We start from the raw sequence: 21749 nt of genomic DNA, 5'->3' as shown, positions 1-21749 counted from the left end.
GAATTAAGTTTAGAATGACTGTTTGACAATATTGCTGAAAGGTGAAAATCATTGTTGAATTTGTCCATTCCTTAGCTATTATCAGTAGTCTAGGTGACCCAAGAAAAGCTGCTGTACAAACTCCTCCATTACAATTGTATTCAACTTCTGTGTATATTTAAGCCTATTCTGAATTTTTTGTGCAAACTTTTTTCATTGGCAGTTCAAGTAGGTACTTCTGAAATGATAAAAGCACTTTCTGATTAAGTAATTGGCTGATATTGCATGTTTTGGTTTTGGGTAGAAAATGCAATTTACCCACACAGAATTACTTGTGGGCTCTTGGAAAAGATCAACCATATTAAGTGTTAAAAAAAAGACCACTTAAAATGAAAGAATGTCTTTTGCCAATATTTGTGTGTTTACCATGCTCAACCTATGAATTATCTTGAGAATCTGTTTGATTTATATTAGTGGGATAATCAGGTTGTAAACAGTTTATCTTAGCCATTGGGTTTACATTTGATTGTAACCAGTAGGTTGATTTAGTTAAGGATGGTCCAGAATCTCTTGAAAATCTCTGTAGAACATAATATTTGACTGTTATTTTAGACAGAGACTTCACAGAATGTAAGTTCCACTTTTTTTGTTTTGCCTTGAGAAATCTGTGAGACAAACACAGTTATTGAATTAAAAAAAAAACCCAAAAAACCCTCAACTTTTTTCTTTAATTGGGTTCCAGAAAATATATTACAGTAGTTAAAATGAACTGCTGTAATGTTTGGCACGATCATCTATGTCTCTTAAAAAAGTTTCATATACTGGTCAAACTGTGTAAATAGTTAAATAAATGTGTACAAACTCAAGTTTTCATTTCCAGGTTGAAGACATCATTTGTGTTCAAACAGAAACCTCCATCTGGTTAAAGTTGTTAATTTATTCTCAAATGGAGAAACATCCATTGTATTAATCCTCAGTGAAGACAGACGTCTTTTGTGGGACTGGTTTTACATACATTCATCACAACCAGGGCTTTTAAAATAGTGGTGTATCCTCATCACCCATTCCCATCTTGTGGCTATTGTGGTTGTGAGAGATCTGGGCACCCTGTGCTGGTGCCTCCCATGGCAGAGAGAAGGGGAGCAGCAGGGTGAGGGGGTGCTCATCCCTTGCTTTGCCTGCTAGGGGTCCTTCCAGATTGCAGATGTTCAGTGCCAGGTTTCGTGTTTAGGGTGCCACCATTGATGGAGGAACTGGTCCCCATGGTTTTCCTCCCATCTTTTTTCTTACCTTCCTCTAAATACACATGGCTGTCCTTTATCCTTGTGGGAGCCAGCTCCTGATGCCACCAAGCTGAGTTTAGTCTTTTTCCCCATTCCTTAGCTGCAGCAGCTCACATTTGCCTTCAGTGCAAGAAGCTCTGTAAAGCTGGCTATGGGAAGTATGAGTGGCCCTACTGGGAGTAGTGGCTATTTCTGTGTGGCATGTTTAGCTGGCACCAGAGCTGCTGGGTGGCTGCAAGCCTGGCTCAGGTACAAGCAGCTCCTTTTTCCAGGGGCTCCAGATCCCACTTGCCCATACACTCCCAGTTGGATGGTGTAGCTTCTACAGGCTGTTCACAACACAGATGCATGGTCAATAACCAAGTGGGAAACTGCTGTGCTGACAGCTATTCTGGTATTTGCACACAGTCCTAATTGATAGAGCTATTCATGTGGGGAAATAAGCATCTGTATCTGCAGAGTCAACATTTTTTTAGGGCACTGAGGAGACAGACAATAGGAGAGTAACAAACAGTAAGAAGAGCCAGAGTTGGGTTACAGCAGCACTGCTGTATTCTACTGTTGCATTGTATGGAGCTTCAATTTGGTCTTTGCCTGAAAAGAAGCTCAGTGGGCTGCAGAAGCTGGTGTTTCCTGGTAGTGTGATTTCTTCTGAACTACAATTTGCACTGCTGCACGATAGGGAGATATAAAATAAGGCTTTGTGTGCACTTAGCAATTAAAAATTCCAGTGCAAGTTACTGTGGGGTTGTTTTGAACCCAGGCAATTGTCTTATGCCTGAGTGCCTCCTTCAGCTTTAATTGGATGTTTTCCACTTGTTGCTAGTACAGTAATGCCTTTTAAAGGCATAAAGACATTCAGTGAGAAAATTTGGAATAATTTGTATTGCAAGACATGTAACTGTTGTTTCTGTCTTTGTTATAGTCCACTGATGATAATTACACAGAAGATCACAACACTTGCATGCCAGCTACATGATGGTAAGAAAAGGAATCTCTGTCCTGAAGACAGCCTTTATATACCAGTGAATTCTATGGTTGATTTATGGAGTGAATGAATGTAGTGCAGTGAGTTGTTCCAAGTGAAGAAGAAAAATGCTTTATGGAGGAAAAATGAGAAACTTTAAGTTTTGATCAGTTTTTAGGATCAAACTGTCTTTGCAATATCAGAAATAACTGTTTTCCTCTTTGGGTATTCTACTTCCTTGGGGCCCAATTTGGATTTTAACTAGTGCCAATATCTCCTGTTTAGATGCTACAGTGCATCTCCATTAAGTTCTCTGAAGCTGTTACAGATTCTCACAAGTCAAGAGCTGATGATACATACGCTCAGTCATTAATGTTAATTTAGCAAAAAATACGCTAGCACTGATATATGCAGTGGTAATATACTCCATGAGTTGTGAGAGATAGAATTCAGCAGCTTTTCCCCAGTGCAGAGAGAAGCACAGTTGCAAGCAAAATAACATTGTCTTCAGTCTTGTGCTGTGCTGTGACAAAGAGCACTATTATTTCCCAGTAAAACGCCTGTGTCTACTACAGTGCAAAGGCCAAAAATGCCACTTGTCATCAGTAGCATTATTGCTTGTGCCTACTGATGTTGCAGTGCGAATTTCTGATGGTCTGAGGCCCACTGCCTTACAAGTTATGGGTTGTGACAGTGTTCACAGGGGTCTTAGGGTGAGGGAAGAGACAAGGATCTGACTCCATGTTTCAGAAGGCTTGATTTATTATTTTATTATATATATTATATTAAAACTATATTAAAAGAATAGAAGAAAGGATTTCATCAGAAGGCTAGCTAAGAATAGAAAAAGAAGGAATGATAACAAAAGCTTCTGTCTCAGAGAGAGAGTCCAAGCCAGCTGACTGTGATTGGCCATTAATTAGAAACAACCAACATGGGCCAATCAAAGATCCACCTGTTGCATTCCACAGCAGCAGATAATCATTATTTACATTTTGTTCCTGAGGCTTCTCAGCATCTCAGGAGGAAGAATCCTAAGGAAAGGATTTTTCATAAAAGATGTCTGTGACAGTGGATGACTGAATAAGTGCCTTGCTATAGAGTTGTTGCGAGCAAGGATTTAGGTGATGGCACATGGGGGTCTGACATTGCAAGCCAGGTTTGCACAAGTGAATCTAATGCTTTTATCTGGGTATAATAGATACAGCTGGAAGCTTGGCTAATTGACCATGTTGTGTGCATTCATGTTGCTGAGGCTTATCTTCTTCTGGAAGTTGAGTCAGCTCAGGTATCGCTGCAGTTCCACAGCAGTATGCAGCCAAGGTACACAGCTAGGACGTTGAAGGTAAACAACCAGACAGAAAGGAAAAAGACAGCAGCAGAGGCAGAAGCATTCTAAACAGACCAGAATTCCTAGAGATTAATGATGGTGGAAAAGGCTCATTACATTGCAAACATCCATATATGGAGCAGTTGATCAAATGAAGGCAGCTTGCAGTTCAAGCATCAGTGGCAAATTTGTATTTGTAAAAATTTAACACAGCTGTCCGTAAATGGAAACAGACAAACAAAATACCCAGTCCTTTAAGTAATTAGGTGCCAATTGTTTCTCTGAAATTCAGGCCCTCCCAGTATTTACAAACTGAAGTAGTGGAGAGAGAATGGAAATGAGCAGCTTATCAGCAGCCGTATTAGGATGTGGGTCCTGTGTATGTATTGGTAATTATGGCCAGCATGTTTAGAACAGTAGTGTCAATTGGTGCCAAGCCCCTGATCTGCTGGGGCTGTGCACATGGAGCTGTGCACATGCTGCACACCAAGTGCTGAGACTCATCCCGTGTAGTTCTGCTGAAGCCAGTGGGATTCCCTGCAGTATGTGGAGCTAAAGCTCTAGGCTGAAGGGTTTGAGGTATGTGCTATAAACAGTATTTGTTTACCACTGGCCATGACACAAGATTTTTCCATCGTTTTCCTGGGACATTGAGTCTGTGTGTTACCTCTGGCCCCAAAGGTCTTGTGCACTCAACAGGAGGTCACCCTTCCAGTCTGGACCTGGACAATTCCAGATTATTGCTGATGTGGATGTTTAGGCTTGCTCCAGCAGCAGGCAGCTCGGCTGCTCATTCACACCAGTGGAGCTTCTGTTCCCTGAGTGCCTGTTTGCCTTCCCCTGCCCACTCCTCCTGCTGTGAAATGCTCCATTTCTCACCAAGGAGCCAGCGGGAGGCTTGTGCTTAAATGAGCCAGCAGCTTCTGGCAACAGAGGTTTTTCTAGCCCAGCACAGTTTGTAGAGGCTGTTGGGGGTCGCAGCCAGTTGGTGGCATTGCCACTTCCATTGTGTGTGTGGGAATGCTATGGCTGCTCTTCCTGACAGTGAAGCCAGGGTAAGAAAGGGGGAATGAGGTAGGGAACTGGGTAGAGAGGTACAGTAGAACTTGACATAGAAGTTAGGGATTGAGATGTATTAAAACCATCTGTGACAAAAAAAAAATTTGAAATTATGGCCTTAGAAATTTATTTTGGGGTGCAAGCATAAGGCTTTGGGAATAGCTTTTACTGTCTGTCTTTTGGAAAGATCTAATGTGTCTTTTCTTTCCAGGCATAGGGCGACAAGCTGAGGAACTCACTGCTGAGCAAAATCGGCTTGCTGTAAAGTAAGGATGTAATTATCTGAGTGATTTGTGTCAATTTATGCCAAAGAAGTTGACTGTTTAGGTTGTTTGTTATTTGTTATTTTGTTTGGGTTTCTTTTTTTTTCCATTACAGTGTCAGGGACAACATAGTGGCCCAGCCATGGAAAGGTTTCCTGCTACTTTCCAGTCCATGAGATACCAAAAGTCCTACATGCTTTTTCTATTTGCTTGAGAAATTTTTTCTTTGTAATGCTGCTGTCATTACCCTCCTTACAACAAACATACCTTCTCTCGTATATTCCTTTTTTCTTCAGTTCAGGACCTCTGCCTTTATCATCTGTGCTGGTCAGTAAAGCACTGAAGTACTTGGCAATGTCTCATAAATATACTTAAATATATACTCCATGTGAAACAGAACAAGTATTTGCTGTATCTTCATCTGATCTGTGATGTGCTGTTTTTCCAAGTAATTACTCCTCCCCTGTCAACAATCCACTGCATAGTAAAAATCCATTTTGGTTGGAGTCTGACAAATCAAGTGCCGCTTTTCTTTGCCATAATTTTAGAATGCTGGATTTTATTTTTTTTGGTCCCTCTCCATAATGTTAATACTCCTAGGTCTCCGCGTTATGCAACTTCTCATTTTTCATGTGGAGAGGGCACTTCTTTGAGCACTCTTTTTTTCCTAGTTTGTCTGTCAATAGAAATGCTACATGGAGTTGAATTTGTAAGTGTTTTGTTGTTGTTGTTGGGGGTTTTTTTGTTTGGTTTTTTTTGGGTTGTTTTGTTTTGTTTGGGTTTTTTTTGTTTTTAATGAAGAATTAATGTTACAGAATTACTCTTAGAACCATAACTACTTTTCACCATGATATGCTTGTTACGGCCAAGAAAATTATTTCCTTAATTTCCAAGATAGAAGATTCAACCATCAGAAAATCTGCCTATGTACTTCAGAAAGTGAGGGAGTAATTTCTTGAAAAGCAAAACTCCTGTGGGTAGCTGTGACCCCATAGTGTCTATTTTTAAAGCGCACAGCATAATTTCTAACTGCACTTGGCCCTCAATTCTAGTCAAATTCTCACTAAACAGGCTTGGTTTTTTTTCTTGTGCAGTAGATGAGTTCATAATAGAAAAGAAGATGCCAATAGTTAGTGTCAGTGGCAGACAAGTCATAACTGAAGAGTTTTAAATCCCCTTTGGTAATACAGCCTTTTGTCTTCCCTCCTGTTCTTGGTCTGTTTTTGTTTCTCACTCTTCCTCTGTACATTCCTTTGTGCATTGCTCATGTCTCCCCACCCAACCATGTGCAGAATCCAAGTTGAAACTAATGACTTTATTTTTAATCTTACTGTAGGGCTAGGAAGCCCACACCATGGACCTGTTTTTGCAGGACAGAAAGATGACTCCTACCCCAATTGTTTGCTCCATCTTTCTGTGAAATGCTTTCACCAGAGAACATACCATCCAGGCACTAACATCTACAATAACCAGTAGGGTGAATGCAAAAATCCTTGCTAATCTAACTGTTTATTCAAACTAATTCCACTTCAGAATAGAAGTAGGCAACTGAAAATGTTTAACTGTTGCTTAGTTTTTCAGCCAGAAATTTGTTTTATCTTAAAGAATTTTAAGTGTGTTTTGGTTATGCGTGTCCATCTGTGTCTTGGGCAGGAGAGCCCTCAAGCACTGTGCCCAAGTTTGTTCTCATCTGAGGCCTCCATGTTTACTTGAATGGTAACAATTAAGACATTTGTGGAGAGCACTCACTCTAATGCAGTGCAGAACACAGTGCACAGTTTGGATGTTGGCATTTTCTCCCACATAAAAACCCCAAGCCTAACAATTTACAAACTACACTACTGCTGGGAGGCCTTTACATTGTAATGATCTGTAGCAAAGGTAGTGGATCTTCTTAATTTTACATCAAATGCACAGCACCAGAAGGAACAAATGCACAGAACCAGAAGGAAGTGGGGTATGCACTTGCAAAATGGAAAAAAATTAGTATGACTTTCATTTTAAGCTATCTTTCAATACATATGTTCCCCCCCACCTTAGTTCCTTTTCCTGTTCATGATGCAATACAGGCAATTACTTCCTTTATTTGAACAGTAGGAGAGAGTGCTTGTTCATTCTCTTCCTGTATGTCTCACATGACACTTCCCATTTTTGAAAGGCTGAACTGAAGGGAGGGTGAGAGCTCCTCCCAGGACTGAGAGCCCTGGTTTCAGAGACTCCCCGCCCTGCGGTTTGTACAACAAGGCAGTATGGTCCCTGACATCCTGGACAGATGTCCAAAACCAGTAACCAGCTTCTCACTCCTGGTTCTGCTGACCTGTCCAAAATGGACAAATTGATTACTGTTTGTAGCTAAGAAGTTTCTAAGATTACAACTTTTCAAATCACTAGCATTAGCTCACCTGTAGTTTAAGCACTTTGATGTTACCTTTGCTCTGACTGCCATCTACCAGACATCACCAGAATATGACAGACTGTGTTTTATCTTGCCCAGAACAGATCTAGAGAGCTTTCAGTTGGGGGAAAATGGGTAGGAGAGAGGTGAGGACTGAGGCAGACAGTGCAACAAAAAACATTGGTGAAAGCCTTTGATATGTTTTACCTTGTTTTGTTGGTTTTTTTTTTTTTTAATTTGTTCTGTTGTGTGTGGCTGATTTTTCACAGGTCAAGACCTTCTTTACTGGAGTATTTAAGTTATCTCCTCAATTTTATGAGCATCATAGCAGGGCCTTGCAGCAATTACAAGGACTATATCGCCTTCATTGAAGGCAGGCATGTGCACATGAAACTGTTAGAAGTGAACTGGAAGCAGAAGGGTTATGACAGACTTCCTGATCCTTCTCCAACTGTAAGTTTTAAAATGACAAAGATTGATTGCAAGGGGCAGGAAAGTATAGCTTTGTACACCATTCTCATAATTAAAAGCTAAGAAGAAAAACCAGTTTTGGGTTATCTTGCCAGTAAAGGTTACAGTGAGTTTTTTCTGCCAGTGGCTGCTGTTTTTATCACAAGGTCAGGGGTGAAGGGTCTGGCGAATTTGCCAAATGGGTTTGGCATGCAAAAAGGGTCAGCTGTTAATGGGTGTCCTTTGTGCAGCAATGGGAATGGGCTGCAGGTTCTGACAGTGACAAATTGCAGTTCAGCTCCAGATAGAAGAGGAAATGTCAGAAAAGCAGAAAAAAAAGTCAAATCTCCCCCATAGTGCAGGAGATGTTAGAAGTACATGAACCACTGCTAATCAGAAAATGTAGCCTGTCCAGGTGCTTTGCAAGAGTACACTTTACACACTTTAAGATGACTCAAGAGGTGATTTTTTTCACATAGTTTTAACACGAATCTGGTTTTCTATTTTTTTAATATTGCTTAAAATGTTCTTGGAAAATAGCCTTTTTGTAAAGCAATATAGTTTAGCATGAGGTTCAGGTTTCTCTCTCTTATCTTAAGGTGACACTGAAAGTGTAACTTTGTGAATGTGTGGAAAATGTCTCCTCTGAAGTTGAGCATGAACTTTTGTGTAATGATTCCTGTTGCACACAGCTGTCTTTCTACTGACCCTAGTGGTGCTAGTTCTGATTTACATTACTTTGACTGAGGTCAGAAGAAGGCCTATATTGTGGAGGATGCAAATCAGGAGAGAGTATTAAAATCTGCATAAAAAATCATTTCACATTACTTTATTCCAGAATTTGGAGAATATATAAAAACAGATAAAAAGTCAAAAGTATTAAAAAAACATGGTTGTTTTAATACTACATTTCATTTTTATTAGCCTTTTGAGAACATGAGTCAATTTGCACATGGTATCCAAGTGCAAGATTCCTTTTCAATTACAGCTGGATCAAGAAGGGTTTACCCATGGTGTGTATTTGCAAACAAGCTTTGAAGTACTGCAGTGATTGTCAATAATGGTGTGTAGGAAGCTAGGAAGCTGGAATAGAAAATGTGTGGCAGAGCACATACCCTCTCTCGTGGGTACAATGTGCTGTAACAACACAATGCTTTTCGGACAAGTGATTTTTTAGCAAGTCTTCTGGGTGGTAGCTGGGTAGTAAGACCTACTCTTGCACAGAATATCAGTGAGTTTTGCTTCCAGGAGGAATCCAGTCTTTAGTTCCAGGAGGGGACAGTACATTTAAAGAAGATTTCTGCTTTCCACTGTAGGGCTTAGTTTGCTTCCTTTCCCATTTTAGAATCTTCGCACAATGATGTAGAGTCTGTCATGAAGTTCCTCACTGATTTTGACTTGTGATTGTCCTACCTATCTACAGGTAGTTCAATAAACCAAATTAAACTAGAGCTGTGACTCTGGCCTTCTCTTGGTCACATCTTCTAAATTAATTAGTATCAACTTTGTCACTGCTAACTTTAATGGTTCTTGAAGCCCATTGTTTTTGTATGTCATGAGCACTGCCTTGTTCTTCCCCTTAAGCAAATGTTTCTAATGCATATTTCATTGTTTGTGCTTTTTAGGGAGCAGTGATGTACAAGCTGTGTATCACACTAGTATCTCTCATTTTATTCTTGACACTTACCAAGAACTTTCCTATGGCATATATTATTGATAACGAATTTCTTGATAAAACTCCCTTCTTGTCAAGACTTGGTTACCTGTATGTTGTGACACAGGCAGCAAAACCAAAGTATTATTTTGCATGGACGTTGGGTAAGTCTGGCTACATTATGTACTTTTGTGTGCAGCAAATAAGTTCCTAAATGGGGGAGGAGGTCTGAAAGCTGGGATGGGGGGGAAATAAAATTGTCCCTAGACCAGTAGTTCATGTGGGAGATGTGTTCCTTTAGGCAGTGGGCCCTGTGCTTGTTGGGGGGCTGATGCTAGGCCTTGCCTCTAAAGCACTGTGGGGTCCTGTACACACCTTGGCTTCGAGCAGTCCAGAGAAAAGATTGGAGAACTGTGGGGAGCAAAGGAAGTGTTGGGAAGGATCAAAATGTCTGCAAGGAAAAGGGAGAGGAAACGTAACTGAAGAGGGAAGCAAATTTTTTTACAAGCCAGTCAGACTGGTGGTCAAAATAATATTTTTGCATTTTACCTTCATCTTTTACAAGTCATGTTTCACCATCTATGTGTGAGGAGTGAAATCCTTCAGGCCAAGCTGAAAATCTCCTGGATTTTTTTGCTGGTATTACAAGACATAGCGTGTAGGGGAGATCCTGGAAGTCCAGCAAGGAATGCACATACCTTGAGGCTGAGCAGGGTGACACTGAGCTGGAAATAGCCAGGGAGATTCATTGCAAGGCTGTGATTAAACTGCTGGAAATAAAACTGTCAGATTCAGGGAAGGCAGCCAGGACTGGCTTGTGTGGGATGGGAAAGGCTTTGAGATAAAGAATGGCTTGCTCACAAACTTACTTTTGTGGGATCCAATGTTAAATTGTTGCCTCCATTTTTTCTGGCATTATAGTTAACTGGAAGTCCATTATTAAAGAGATAAACTGAACTTGCATTTGTGACAAGAGCAGGCTGCAGAGGCTTTAGAAACATCTTACAAATGAGGCAGTTAGCAGAAAAGTATGCATTGCATAGTGGAGGGTGAGGACTCATCTATTCACATCCCAAATCCAGGCAGCAGAACAGCAGGCACTTTATCCTTTTTTATCCTTTCCCAGTTTTGCTCCCGGTGGCATGGCCCAGGGCATTACAAAAACCCTGCTGAAACGGGCTGAGAAACGCTTCCTGTCCTCAGGACAGGACAGGCACGCCATTGTGTGGGAGGGAGCTGCACCGCCCAGATCCATGGCAAGGAAATTCGGCTTCTCGCTGGATAGTTCTGGGAACACGGCTGCAAACCGAACTCCCAGCTGTCACTGAAACCACTTTGGGTCCCAGTGCCTCCAAGCTAGGAGCTGTGAAAGCCATGCACAGCCCGAGCTGCTCCAGTCTGCAGGAAACGAAGCTCTGCGGAGCTTGAGGGGATTCGTGCTCCTGAGCAGCTTGAGGGCGCACACTTGTGACTTTCCTGTGCCTCACCCCGTGCTCTGCAGACAGCAGCCTGGGAAGCAAATGGCCTAGGGGGATGCTATATGATTATCGCTCATCCCATGATTCCTGGTTTCTTGGTTTTGGCCGAGAAACACTAATTATTGGGTCCCTGCTACCCTTGGAGCAAGGAGGAGCAAATCCAGGAGTGCACTGCTCTGGGTTATGTGCAGCTCCAGTCTCTGAGATTGGGCAGGATCCTCTGCGCCAGCTTCAGGCAGGGTTGTTGTTTATTGTTTGAGTGTTTTTTAAACAGGGAGAAAATTAAAAACATGGAGAGCTTTCTTTTCATCAATAAAATCTCTCTCATTTAGGAAAGTGGAAAACAAAACAGAAAGTTTCAGGTTAGAGAAGGTTGCTTGTTTATTTATTTATTGTTACTCTTGTTGCTTATAATTAGGTCCCCTCCCTAGTTTTGTGCACTAGGGCTTCTCCATGAGCTTGTGCCGGTACTCACAGCATTTACAAAGTGAAATCTTGGGGAAGAAATGCTGACCTTTTTTTAAAGAATAACCAGGCTTGTATTTTGTAAATGACCTGGAAGGAAAAGCCTAACCTGTATTTGCGATTCCCTTTTTGTTCCAATGATCCTCAGTGTTGGCTGCAACACTAGTGATCTGGAGACAATAATGAATTCTCCCTTCTGTTTTCTTAGTACTCCAAGTAGGTATTTCTAGCAGGGGCACGTTGAAATCAGAATCTTGAGACCCAGTGATGAGGTGACTCCCAGGCACTCTGAGAGGGGAGGTGGTTGACAAGAGTGCACCAGTGTGTAATGCCTGCTCTTATCCAAGATTTACTTGCTTTAAGGTAGCTACATGTGTAACTGAAGTTACTCAATATTTGGTTCATAGAGATGTTGAGGCACTTTATGAGGCACTCAGCAAGAGGATTAGCAAAAGGCTTTGTCTGTAGAATTCTGAATGACAGTCTTAATTAACATAGCCATGTTGGAACTCTTAATGGAAATAATAAGCATGTCTTTGAGATATTAAATTTTTTTTGAATTCTGGAAAATGCTGTGACATCCAGGTGCCCTTTTGAGAAAATTACTCATTCATTTTATGGTAATATCTGTCTCAGATGAATAATAAAGGCCAAATAATAGGAAAAGTGATTTATATTAGTTGTTTTTTTATTATTTTATTTCTTCTGCACAAGGAGTAGCTAGTCTTTCCTCTTGAGGAAATTACTCTTGTGTAGCCTTATAGTAATGCCCTTTTGCAAAGAAGAAGCTTCTCCTAGGAAGAGAGGTTGCTAAATCCTACAAAGCTGTCTTGAATGTTTGTTTAGTGCCATACTGACTTGTAAGAAAACATGTCTCTTCCAGCAGTCTGATTTTGACCTGTTTTGCTTTGACATTGCAGCAGATGCAGTCAACAATGCAGCTGGTTATGGATTCAGTGGAGTTGATGAGAAAGGCACTTTCCGCTGGGACCTGTTGTCCAATTTGAATATCTGGAACATTGAGGTGAGATAAAGGAGTGGCTGCATTGGCATAATTATACAGAAATGGGCATGGTAATGGGTAAGGGCTTTACTGAAAGGAAATCTATGCTACCAGGCTGCTTCTCTTTAGCACAAAGAGGTTTTGTATTTTATCTGTTGGACAGATAAAATGCATCTGTCTCACAGGCTACCTCATGCTCTGTATTCAGGTTGTATTTCTAAATAGTTTCGTGAGGGCTAAAAATAATGATATCAGATATTTAATAAAGGAGCAGTCAATTACTGTAGATTGAGGCCGAGCTCAGTGGGTCAGTAAATTGTTCACAGCTATGATTCTTCACCATCTGTGGTGTGTTCTGTTTATTTACTTCTAACAATCTTTCACTTTTGTAGCCCAGTTGAGATGAGTGGTGGTAGTGAAAGAGGCTGCCACAAGTGGCACAGACACGTGCAAGGGCTGAACTGCCTCTGGTACATGGAGAAAAGCAAGGGTAGGAGACATAACAGGTACCAACCAAGCAACCTGAGTGGGAGCTGACAGGGGCACACAGAGCTTAGGTGGGTGCTGGTCTGGAACACCATGCTGGGAGCCACACTGTTGCTCAAAACATCTCTCACTCCTTCCTTGTGACTGCTGCATACTTCTAAGATTCATTAACCTTTGGAAAACTGTTCGTGTTTGTGTCTCTAATGCAAAAGATGGCTCATATAATTTGTTTGCCCTGAAGAGTATTTTGTGAGGGCCAGTGAGATGTGGAAATATTTGTGTGTCTGCGACTGCTTTCTAAAGGCTTCTTTTGTGGAAAGTGGGAAGCCACCCTCTGTAATTCTCTAGTTGTGATTTTAAAAGTAATCACAGATAAAAATAAGTTGATTGCTTTATTGCTGAACAATCTGTGACTAAGTGAATGTACTGTAATAGCTCTTCTCAAAAATGAAATAACTCCTGTAATTCTTCCTTGAAGATGCCAAAATTGGAAGTCTATGCATTCCCTGTTTTTCAACATTCTTTCTCTTTTTCTTTTTTAACCATGATTAATCCTCAGTGTAGTCCTTGATGAGTACAGGATACACAGCCCAGAAATGCTTTACACTTCTTGATGACAGCAACACCCTAGATAACACTCTGAGATCTTGAATCTATATCTGATTCAGTTTTGGGGCAGGAGATGATTCTTTGATGGGCTGAGGCAGCTTCTGTTTGAAGCAGGAAAGTAAAATGCAGCCAGTACTCTTCAGTCAAGCCAAATGAAGGAGCCTTTGCTCCTCTCTACCCACTGGACTGATGGCCTCTCAATACTTCTTTTACGGGTCACATGGGCAACAGAGATCAGAAATTGTTTCAAGAGCATAAAATGGGGTATTGTCTGATTTTTTCATGTTTGCAATGAGAAAAAGAGAGGCTATGGGACCATGGCTTTGGCTAAGCCTTGAACCATCACTTTATGTGCCAACAGCAATGCTGGCAGTTGAAGTGTGATTGTACGGTCTATACAGATACAGTCTATATATTCAGCAGGTATAGCCACCTGCATGTGTAAAATTACCTCAGAGCTGGCAACTTGAGTGCTAAATGTGACTGTCTGATTTGTAGAGAAGATAAGCACATAGAAGGGGTTGTGTGGGCCTTAAAACATGACAGGGGCTAAGCCAATGTGGGGGACTTGAAAGCCTTGGCAGCATGCTTGTTTTGACAGCCAGCAACTACTTCCTCCCTTGGTAATGTAACAGGGGAACTTAAAGGAGGCCAAAAGAGAGTGACAATATTAGTTGGAAGAGAAACTGTGTTTTTCTTGGCTTCTCGTGGTGCAGTAATGCAATTAAAATGTGGCAGTGCTGCATTGGGAATTGTTAATCATTTTAACTCTTTAAATGCAGAGGATGAAATGCTAGCTTTAGGGATTCTGCATGGAAGTGCAAAGATATTTGCACATTCCCCTTGGAAGCCCTTGCCCTTAATCCATTTTTTCAGTCATTTTTTCCATCCCTTCCCTTCAGCTGATATGACATAATATTGTGGTGCACTGAATCATGTTCCCACTTGGCCAAGGTGTCCTTGGATGTTTCTGCCAGCAGGCAAGGGACCAAGGTGGAGTTGGGAGGGGAAGTTGATCAGCAGTAGAAGAACTGATGCTGAACAAAAGAGTCCAGCAGTCCCCTAAAGCTGGGGGAGCTCAGAGGAGGAGGTATGGGTGGTTCACTCAGGATACTGGAGTCCACTCTGGTTTCTCAAGCTTACCAGTGGGCCGAGAATTGGCTTCTAAATTTAGTCCTAATTTTTTTGCCCATGTTTTTCAGTCTTCCCCCTTCCTTCTCTAAATAGTAATAATAGTAATAATAATAATAATAATAATAATAATAATAATAATAATAATAGTAATAAATTAAAAATAACACTTTGTTTTAGTACCACCGTAGGGAAGTCCAGATTACATAATGGGTGGCAAGATATCTCTTCCAGAAATAAAGCTGTTTATGAACTGAAACGAAGGCCAAGCATATAAAACAAGAAAGCTTCTCAGATTGCCCATTATTTGAAAAGTAACCAAACACTGTATTTAATTGTATGAGACAAAGTGAGATTTTAGAGCAAGTGCCAAGTGTTAGCAGTGAGCCATCAGCCTAGTTAATGTCCCTCCCAAGTCATATTAGTATAATGATGGATTGTGGCACAGTCATCATAAAAGTTAGCTGCTAGAATTAATATTTTCCATGTACCTCCTTGCTAATTTAAATTGCAAGTAGTATTTTACAGGCTTCATTGCTAACATTTCATGTGAATTTCTTTCTTAGACTGCAACAAGTTTTAAAATGTACATTGAAAACTGGAACATTCAGACAGCTGCCTGGCTGAAACGGTAAGAGTAATGAAACAGTTATGTGCTTGTGAGATCCAAAAGCTCTCCATGGCCTGGAAAAATGGTGCTTGGTAGCTCTCCTAAATGTAAAGCCTCTTGTTCTTCCTTTGTTTCCTGTATCTGTAATAGTTGGTGCAATACAAGGGCATTTGGTGCTGTAAAGTTTCATTGCTGCAAGTGTAAAATGCTCCTATTTTATATATGAGCAGCAAAGTCATAAACAAACTGTTCAAAACTTCCATAATATAAAGCAATAGCATTGTGTTGTTTCCCTCCATTAACTTTCCTGTACTGTTTTGCTTTGCTATGTTATGTTCCCCACACTGAGGTGAGTCTTGCTGTGTTACTGGGATCCAGAAATTCAATGAGAAATAAGATCAAAATCTTCGGAGCCCCAGTGTAGTCTAGTTTGGAGTTACCCTAAGATGCTTGCCAGGCAGTCCTTGTTTAGGATATGGGGAAGATACTTATGGCACTGAGAGGATCTGATTTTAACCTTTGACTGTTAAGGCATGTATTATAAATACTAGCATAAGTCCAAATTTTGTAGATTGGACTGTGTCTCATTACTCATTTCACTTTCTGGTGTGATTAAAACTCAGCATACAATTGACATAGTGTCTGAAATGCAGACACAGATTTATTGTAGTTATTGTAACTAAACCTATACATCTTAAAAGTCAATATCTACTATTTTTCATTATTCAAATGGTTCCTGGTAAAAAAATTATTATCTTGACTTGTTTCTGTGGAGCACAGCATTTGATTTAAACTTCAGATAGCCAAATAGACTGGGTGTTGTTTTCTTGAACTGTTATCCTTGCATCTCGGGAGTAAGATTTTTGCTGCTAAAGTTAGCTGGAATCCCCTGTTTTGCAATAGTTTACGGCACTCCCTGTTGTTCCCAGCATCTGCCAGATAACTGTGCCTAAAAATACCTCTCTTCACTAGAGTGAAGGGTGGGGTCACATCTATTTGTCTTTCAGCTTGCTCTTGATCTGTCATCACAGTTTGGAAGGGTAACAAATGATTCCAGATAGAGATGTAAAGGTGAACAAAGTCTTGCCTGCCCTTTATTCCATTATTGATTTAAATGCTTTGAGCACCAGAAATATTTGTACCGGCACTCTTTGGGAACTCATTTGCATATAAGCATGCTTCCTCATTCCATCTAAACCTCCATTTAAATGGAGAGTGTCTCATGCCCTAGTCTGTGACTAAACAAAGATAAGACAGCTAAGAAAACAAAGTGAGACCTTAGAAACAGAAGGATTTCAAGCACAGTGGCCACTGTTCAACCTCTTCTGTTTTGTTTTCATTTTTGCAGTGTCTGCTATGACAGAGCTCCCTGGTACCCCACGGCTTTAACATTTATCCTGTCGGCCCTGTGGCATGGTATCTATCCTGGATATTATTTTACGTTTCTCACTGGAATCCTTATCACACTCGCAGCCAGAGCAGTATGTACCTTTCATTGTTCTCTTCTAAGGCTAGACACTATCCAGCTGTCAGCTGCACCCTCACATGGTCAAGCAGCTTGTCCCTGCTGTGAGCCCTCTTTCATGCCATTGCAGGCTTGATGCTCACTGAAACTCTGTTCTGTATTGATGCTAATTGCAAAGTACCCAGCAGTTATAACCAACACCAGTTCTGGACATGATGCACTGCTGTCCCTGACCATCAGAGGAAATGTTGCTTCAGGATGTATAGTTAGGGGTGCCACCAGCTATGTCCATGCAGTCAAATTAGCTTGGGATTCAAGGTCCTGTGGGATTCCAGACTTCTGCTGGGTCATGTTGCCTGTATGCTGGCTTGTAATTAACTCTGGGCACAGTCATGCACAAGAAGCGGCTGGGGGTTGAGCATTAGCCCAGACTTGAACAATCTGTGTGGATGCAATTGATGCAGTAAAATGATATCTGTGTTTATGGGCCTTATTTTGTGTAAAGTCACCAAAGACAGAACAGGGTTCATGTCTTACTGTTGTTAAATTTATCACTGCTGATCTTTCAGGCTGAACCAGACACTTGTGCAGGGCTGGGAAACACCACTGTTGTCTTATGGAGATGACTATGGATAAATAACCAGGTTAATCTGAAAGGAGAATTAAACTATTGACCAGTATAAACTGCTACTGCTAGAGCAGGTTGCTTTGCTTCTCATTTATGAGGATTTCACAGATGTGAAACTAACTTTAAATCTCTAGGGAATGGCACACACTTGTAGGTATAAGCACTTACTTGTTCATTTGAAGTAACTTTGATTTACTGTTGATAACCAGTAAGAAATGAAAGTCAGGAGGGAGGAACAGCTTCCCTCACAAAAAATATTGTACCAGACATCCAGAATGAGAGAGTCTGCACCTGTGGTTATGATAGAGCAAACTGGGGGCCACTTCTGTTTGCCACTGGTTGACTGTGAGATCTTGTAAATGCCAGTCTGTACACATCTCTATTCCTGCTCCCAGTGCTTTGTAACTGGTGAATAAACCTTCCTGTGATACTAATGCTGATGGTAAACAGAGTCATGCACTGCTGTGTGTCTGTGTGGCTTTGCCCAAGAAATGTTTATATGATTTTCTGCTTACTTTTCCCTGGCCTGCAGATAAGGAACAACTGCAGACATTACTTCCTCTCGCCAGTGCCTCTGAAGATAGCCTATGACGTGGTTACCTGGGCGGCCACTCAGCTGGCTGTGTGCTACACGGTCGCACCATTTGTCATGCTGGCTGTGGAGCCCACCATAAAGTTCTACAAGTAAGTCCCCTGCCCTTGACTTTACTCTCCAGGGTGCAACAGACTTGCTTTAAATAACCCAAACCATGCTGAAAGGCAGTTAGCATTCCATCAAATTTGAAAGAAGCCCAGACAGGATGCTTGCTAAAGTAGAAGAGGTGACTTTTGCACTCCTGTAACATAATGAGATTATAACAATGCCAAGGCCGAGCACTTTGGTTGTTCTTCTCATTCTATGTCCTTACATGACATTTCATATACTGGGTTTCCATTTCCAAAACAGCTGGGCCTCAACCACTAGCAGTAGCCAAGGCTGAAGAGGTTAAGAATAATGTGAGTTGGCAGTAGGAAGGAGGTGCTGAGCAAAGATCAGGCTTCCAGCTGCTCAATGCATATAAGGGGAGGTGTGATGGAGCAGCAGGAGATGTGGAGGGCTCCTGGCAGAGCATTGCTCCTTGAAATCAGTGTGCTTTTCATTACAAAAGTATGCTTCTCTTATTGCAAAGGGAGTACTTCCCTAGATTCCTTAAAAATAAGAAAACACTGGTGTTGCAGAGCACATTGAATGTGCTCTAATAAAACCAAGTTGGAATAGAAAAAATGAGAAAATAAGTAGAAAAGGGAAACAGGACTACACGGCGTTACTCTTCTTTCATTTTACTGTCAATATAGAGTAACAGCTTTTGGTTCAGAAGAAAGTCAATTCCCTCCACCAACATAAAAGACACAAAGCTGGTAGTCAAAGCTGTCTGTTTGCAGGAGGCTGAATTTCAACATTTTCTATTCCTGTTTCTTGAAACATTTGATTTCAACACAGAAAACTTATGATGGAGTAAAAATTTCTCCAGATCTTTCTTAGCTTCATTTCTTAATAATTTTGCCGTGGTGACTTTTACCCTGGTTAACTTTGAACATAGTTAACATTTGAACTTAGAGACTCGTAAGCAAGAAAATGTTATGCTTTTGGACTATGGCATGAATTTTTGGAGCACTTCACACCACAAGCAGTGGTCTTAAGCACCTTACAAGGATATTAAAAACTACGGTAAGAAGCATAGATGAGACCACAGAAATGTGCATTGCTATGTTTTACAGCTGGACCATACTGGTCCCAGTCACCATCTTCCCCAAGCTGCCAGAACCTCATCTATTTGATTTAAGTATTTTTTATTTCTCTTTGAACTTGTGTATAGTGAATTATTTGAAATAAAAATATTTGATGTTTAGAAACATACCAAATACAGATATCTCTGAGCAGTTACCTTCAAAAATGCAAGCCTTCTGTAAACGTCATTACCTGACCTTCTTCGGTTAAAAGCTGAGTGTTTTGATTTATTTCAGATCTCAGCACTTTGGTTGAATTTATTTCTTTCTGTCACTTTTTAAAATTCTTCTTAAACCATGAGTGATATTTCTTCACAACTTGGCCTTGTAAATTCTAATATTAGAAGAGAGACGGGCTGAATAAGTCTGGGGTTGAATTAGATGAGTTTATCTGAGCTGTCAGACTTTGGATTCTAGGGTTTGCTGATGGTTGCCTTGCCCCATTATCATCCACAGCAGCATTTTCATCCATGCCAGCAGACATCATATTCCAAGACTGTGTGAAATTCAAAGGTATATTTTTGTGCTTTCTAGGTCAGGTTCATACATCCTGCATTCATTCCTTAGCACTAAATTCTGCATATTGGGGCTGCAGAATTCCTGTTTTTCCCAACAAAAATATAATATTCTTTCTGCTTTTGTTCCCAGGTCTGTGTATTTTCACATGCACATTCTAAGCATCCTGGTGTTGCTCCTGTTACCAGTCAGACCTCAAACCCACTCTGTAAGAAGGGCTCAGAATCAGGCCATGCTGAACTCTATTAAAAACAAAGACAAATGATGCCTCCAAAGAAAACTGCCAGCATTGGGAAATCAATCTGTTGAATTGCAAACAAAAAAAAAAAGGAAGAAAAACGAGGTTGCAGGAGAATCAAAGTACAAGACAAGTGGCATTTCTCTTGGCTATCTTAAATTCTTACTGGAGAGGGCAGAGAAGAGCCTGAATGACTGTAATTCAAATTATTCCAGATAATGGAGATTTTACAGGCAACGTTTACAGGCTCTTGGGGCATTCAATTTTTATAATAAATATTTTTATGAAGTGTTTTTATATATTTAAACTTTTTCACAGAGAGGCATTTTTTCTCTTTTACAGAAATACACAACTATTAATCAACAAATGATCTTGTGATTAGAGAGAGGGACAGAAAGCAGCTAGTAAATGTTAGACCAGCTGCCTGATAGCCTGGTGCTGTGGGCAACTGTCAGGGGAAACTTTTCATCTCTTGGTTGTGGAGAGACACGGTGCAAGTAGAATACTACAGGCATGGGGTTGCTCAAGGTGCTGGCACTAACTCGTGCCCCAGCAGGGGAAGGGGGAGCGGGGCTTTCCCTGGAAAACCGCGGAGCTGGGACTGCAGCCTGAGCTGGGCAGCAAAGGTACTTCACATCCTTCAATGTGACACCTGCTGGTGATGAGGGCAAGACAAGTCCCTTGGGATTCGGTGTCTGGGAGCAGTGATAACTGGCTAAGCCAAAATTTAAAGCCAAGTAAAAGAAAAACAAAAGACAAAAGGGGGAACTCAAATCTAGAGTAAAAGAAGGGACATAAAGCCTGTGGTCTGTAGAGTTGTACTTCTCTAATGACACAGCTGGTGCTCATTGCTACATCAGCCTTACTTTGTAGTCTTAGTGATGCAGCACTTCCTTTTTGGTATCAAAATGCATGAGAAGCCATAGAGGGTTAGTGTTTTAAAACCTGCAGTTATGGGTTAAATCTGAAAAAGCTTTCTAGTGGATCAGACTGTTGTACTCAAAAACATCCCGTCTTAAGGAGGGGTTACATTCCAGCAGATAACACTAATAGGAAACCTGAACAGTAATTATCACTGTCATAATAAATCATTCTCTACAAAATATTGTGATCACCACAAGAGTCAAGACTGAGTCCTTGTGTGATCTTGATATCTGACTTAACTGTTGATGCAAGTTTCCCTGCTTGTAAAGTCCTTGACTTACAGGGGTGTTTTGAGGCTTGATTCCTAAGCGCTTGTTGTGCATCGAGATAACCTGCTGCAAAATGCTGTGTCAGGCTTTTTAATAATTTTTTTTCTTAAATCCACTTAACCCAGTAAAATAGACTGGTACCACACATCAAAACCAACTGAAGCATTTTTTGAAATGTTTTCCAGGAATGTTTTTATCAGGATTTTGTAGAAGCAGTTCCCTTGTTAATGTATTGGTATTACTTTATCAACATTTAACTAATGTGTGATTGAGGAAAGAACCCGCTGTTTACTGCATTCTGATTTTTGTGTCAGGTTAAAGTTTTGCCGAATCTTCATGTTTTGAGAAGAAACAAATCAATGAAACCAACACAGTTCCAAAAAAAGTGATTTTTTTTTTCATTGATGGGAATTTTTTGTCCTGTGACCACATTATGATTTAGAACATAGTTCATGGAAGAGTTTATTTGCTAATTTATTTTAAAGGGCAAGATGGGATTAAAAGATTGATCTGAATAACCAATTTGCTTTGTGTCACTGCCTGGCATTATTGATCACTAACGTCTAATGTGAAAACTGGGTGAATGGGTGGGTGAAATCACACTTCTGAGGGAAGGTGTTCAGGTCTGCTGGATTTTACAGCAGCTGAGCTTTCCGTCCTGCTCCTGCTGAAACAGAGACAAGGTGACCCCTGTCTGTTTTCATGGCAGCTTTGTCCTTAACTTGGCAGGTCTTTTTTTGTCATGGTGTGTGTGTTCTCCTTGTGGCACCAGCCTCAGTT

The 21749-nt window shown here is 40.8% G+C and overlaps 1 protein-coding gene across 1 annotated transcript in view; it reads left to right on the top strand.

The window, feature by feature from the left end:
- MBOAT1 (membrane bound O-acyltransferase domain containing 1) overlaps window positions 1-21472 on the top strand; it is a 57703-nt gene extending 36231 nt beyond the window's left edge. The window contains exons 5-13 of the mRNA XM_054284829.1: window positions 2188-2243; window positions 4830-4884; window positions 7546-7729; window positions 9352-9544; window positions 12244-12347; window positions 15119-15183; window positions 16511-16643; window positions 17788-17939; window positions 19671-21472. Of these exons, the coding sequence (XP_054140804.1) occupies window positions 2188-2243; window positions 4830-4884; window positions 7546-7729; window positions 9352-9544; window positions 12244-12347; window positions 15119-15183; window positions 16511-16643; window positions 17788-17939; window positions 19671-19803 (1075 nt within the window). The 3' untranslated portion in view covers window positions 19804-21472. The remainder of the gene's footprint in view (window positions 1-2187; window positions 2244-4829; window positions 4885-7545; window positions 7730-9351; window positions 9545-12243; window positions 12348-15118; window positions 15184-16510; window positions 16644-17787; window positions 17940-19670) is intronic.
- The last annotated feature ends 277 nt before the right edge of the window (window positions 21473-21749 follow it).

Source organism: Melozone crissalis, unplaced genomic scaffold (genome assembly GCF_028551555.1).
Source record: "Melozone crissalis strain CALT ecotype California unplaced genomic scaffold, PUWL_Pcris_2 ptg000042l_1, whole genome shotgun sequence".
Taxonomy (NCBI): domain Eukaryota; kingdom Metazoa; phylum Chordata; class Aves; order Passeriformes; family Passerellidae; genus Melozone; species Melozone crissalis.
Note: the sequence above shows the minus strand (reverse complement) of the source record. Positions and strands in the feature narration are given on the sequence as shown.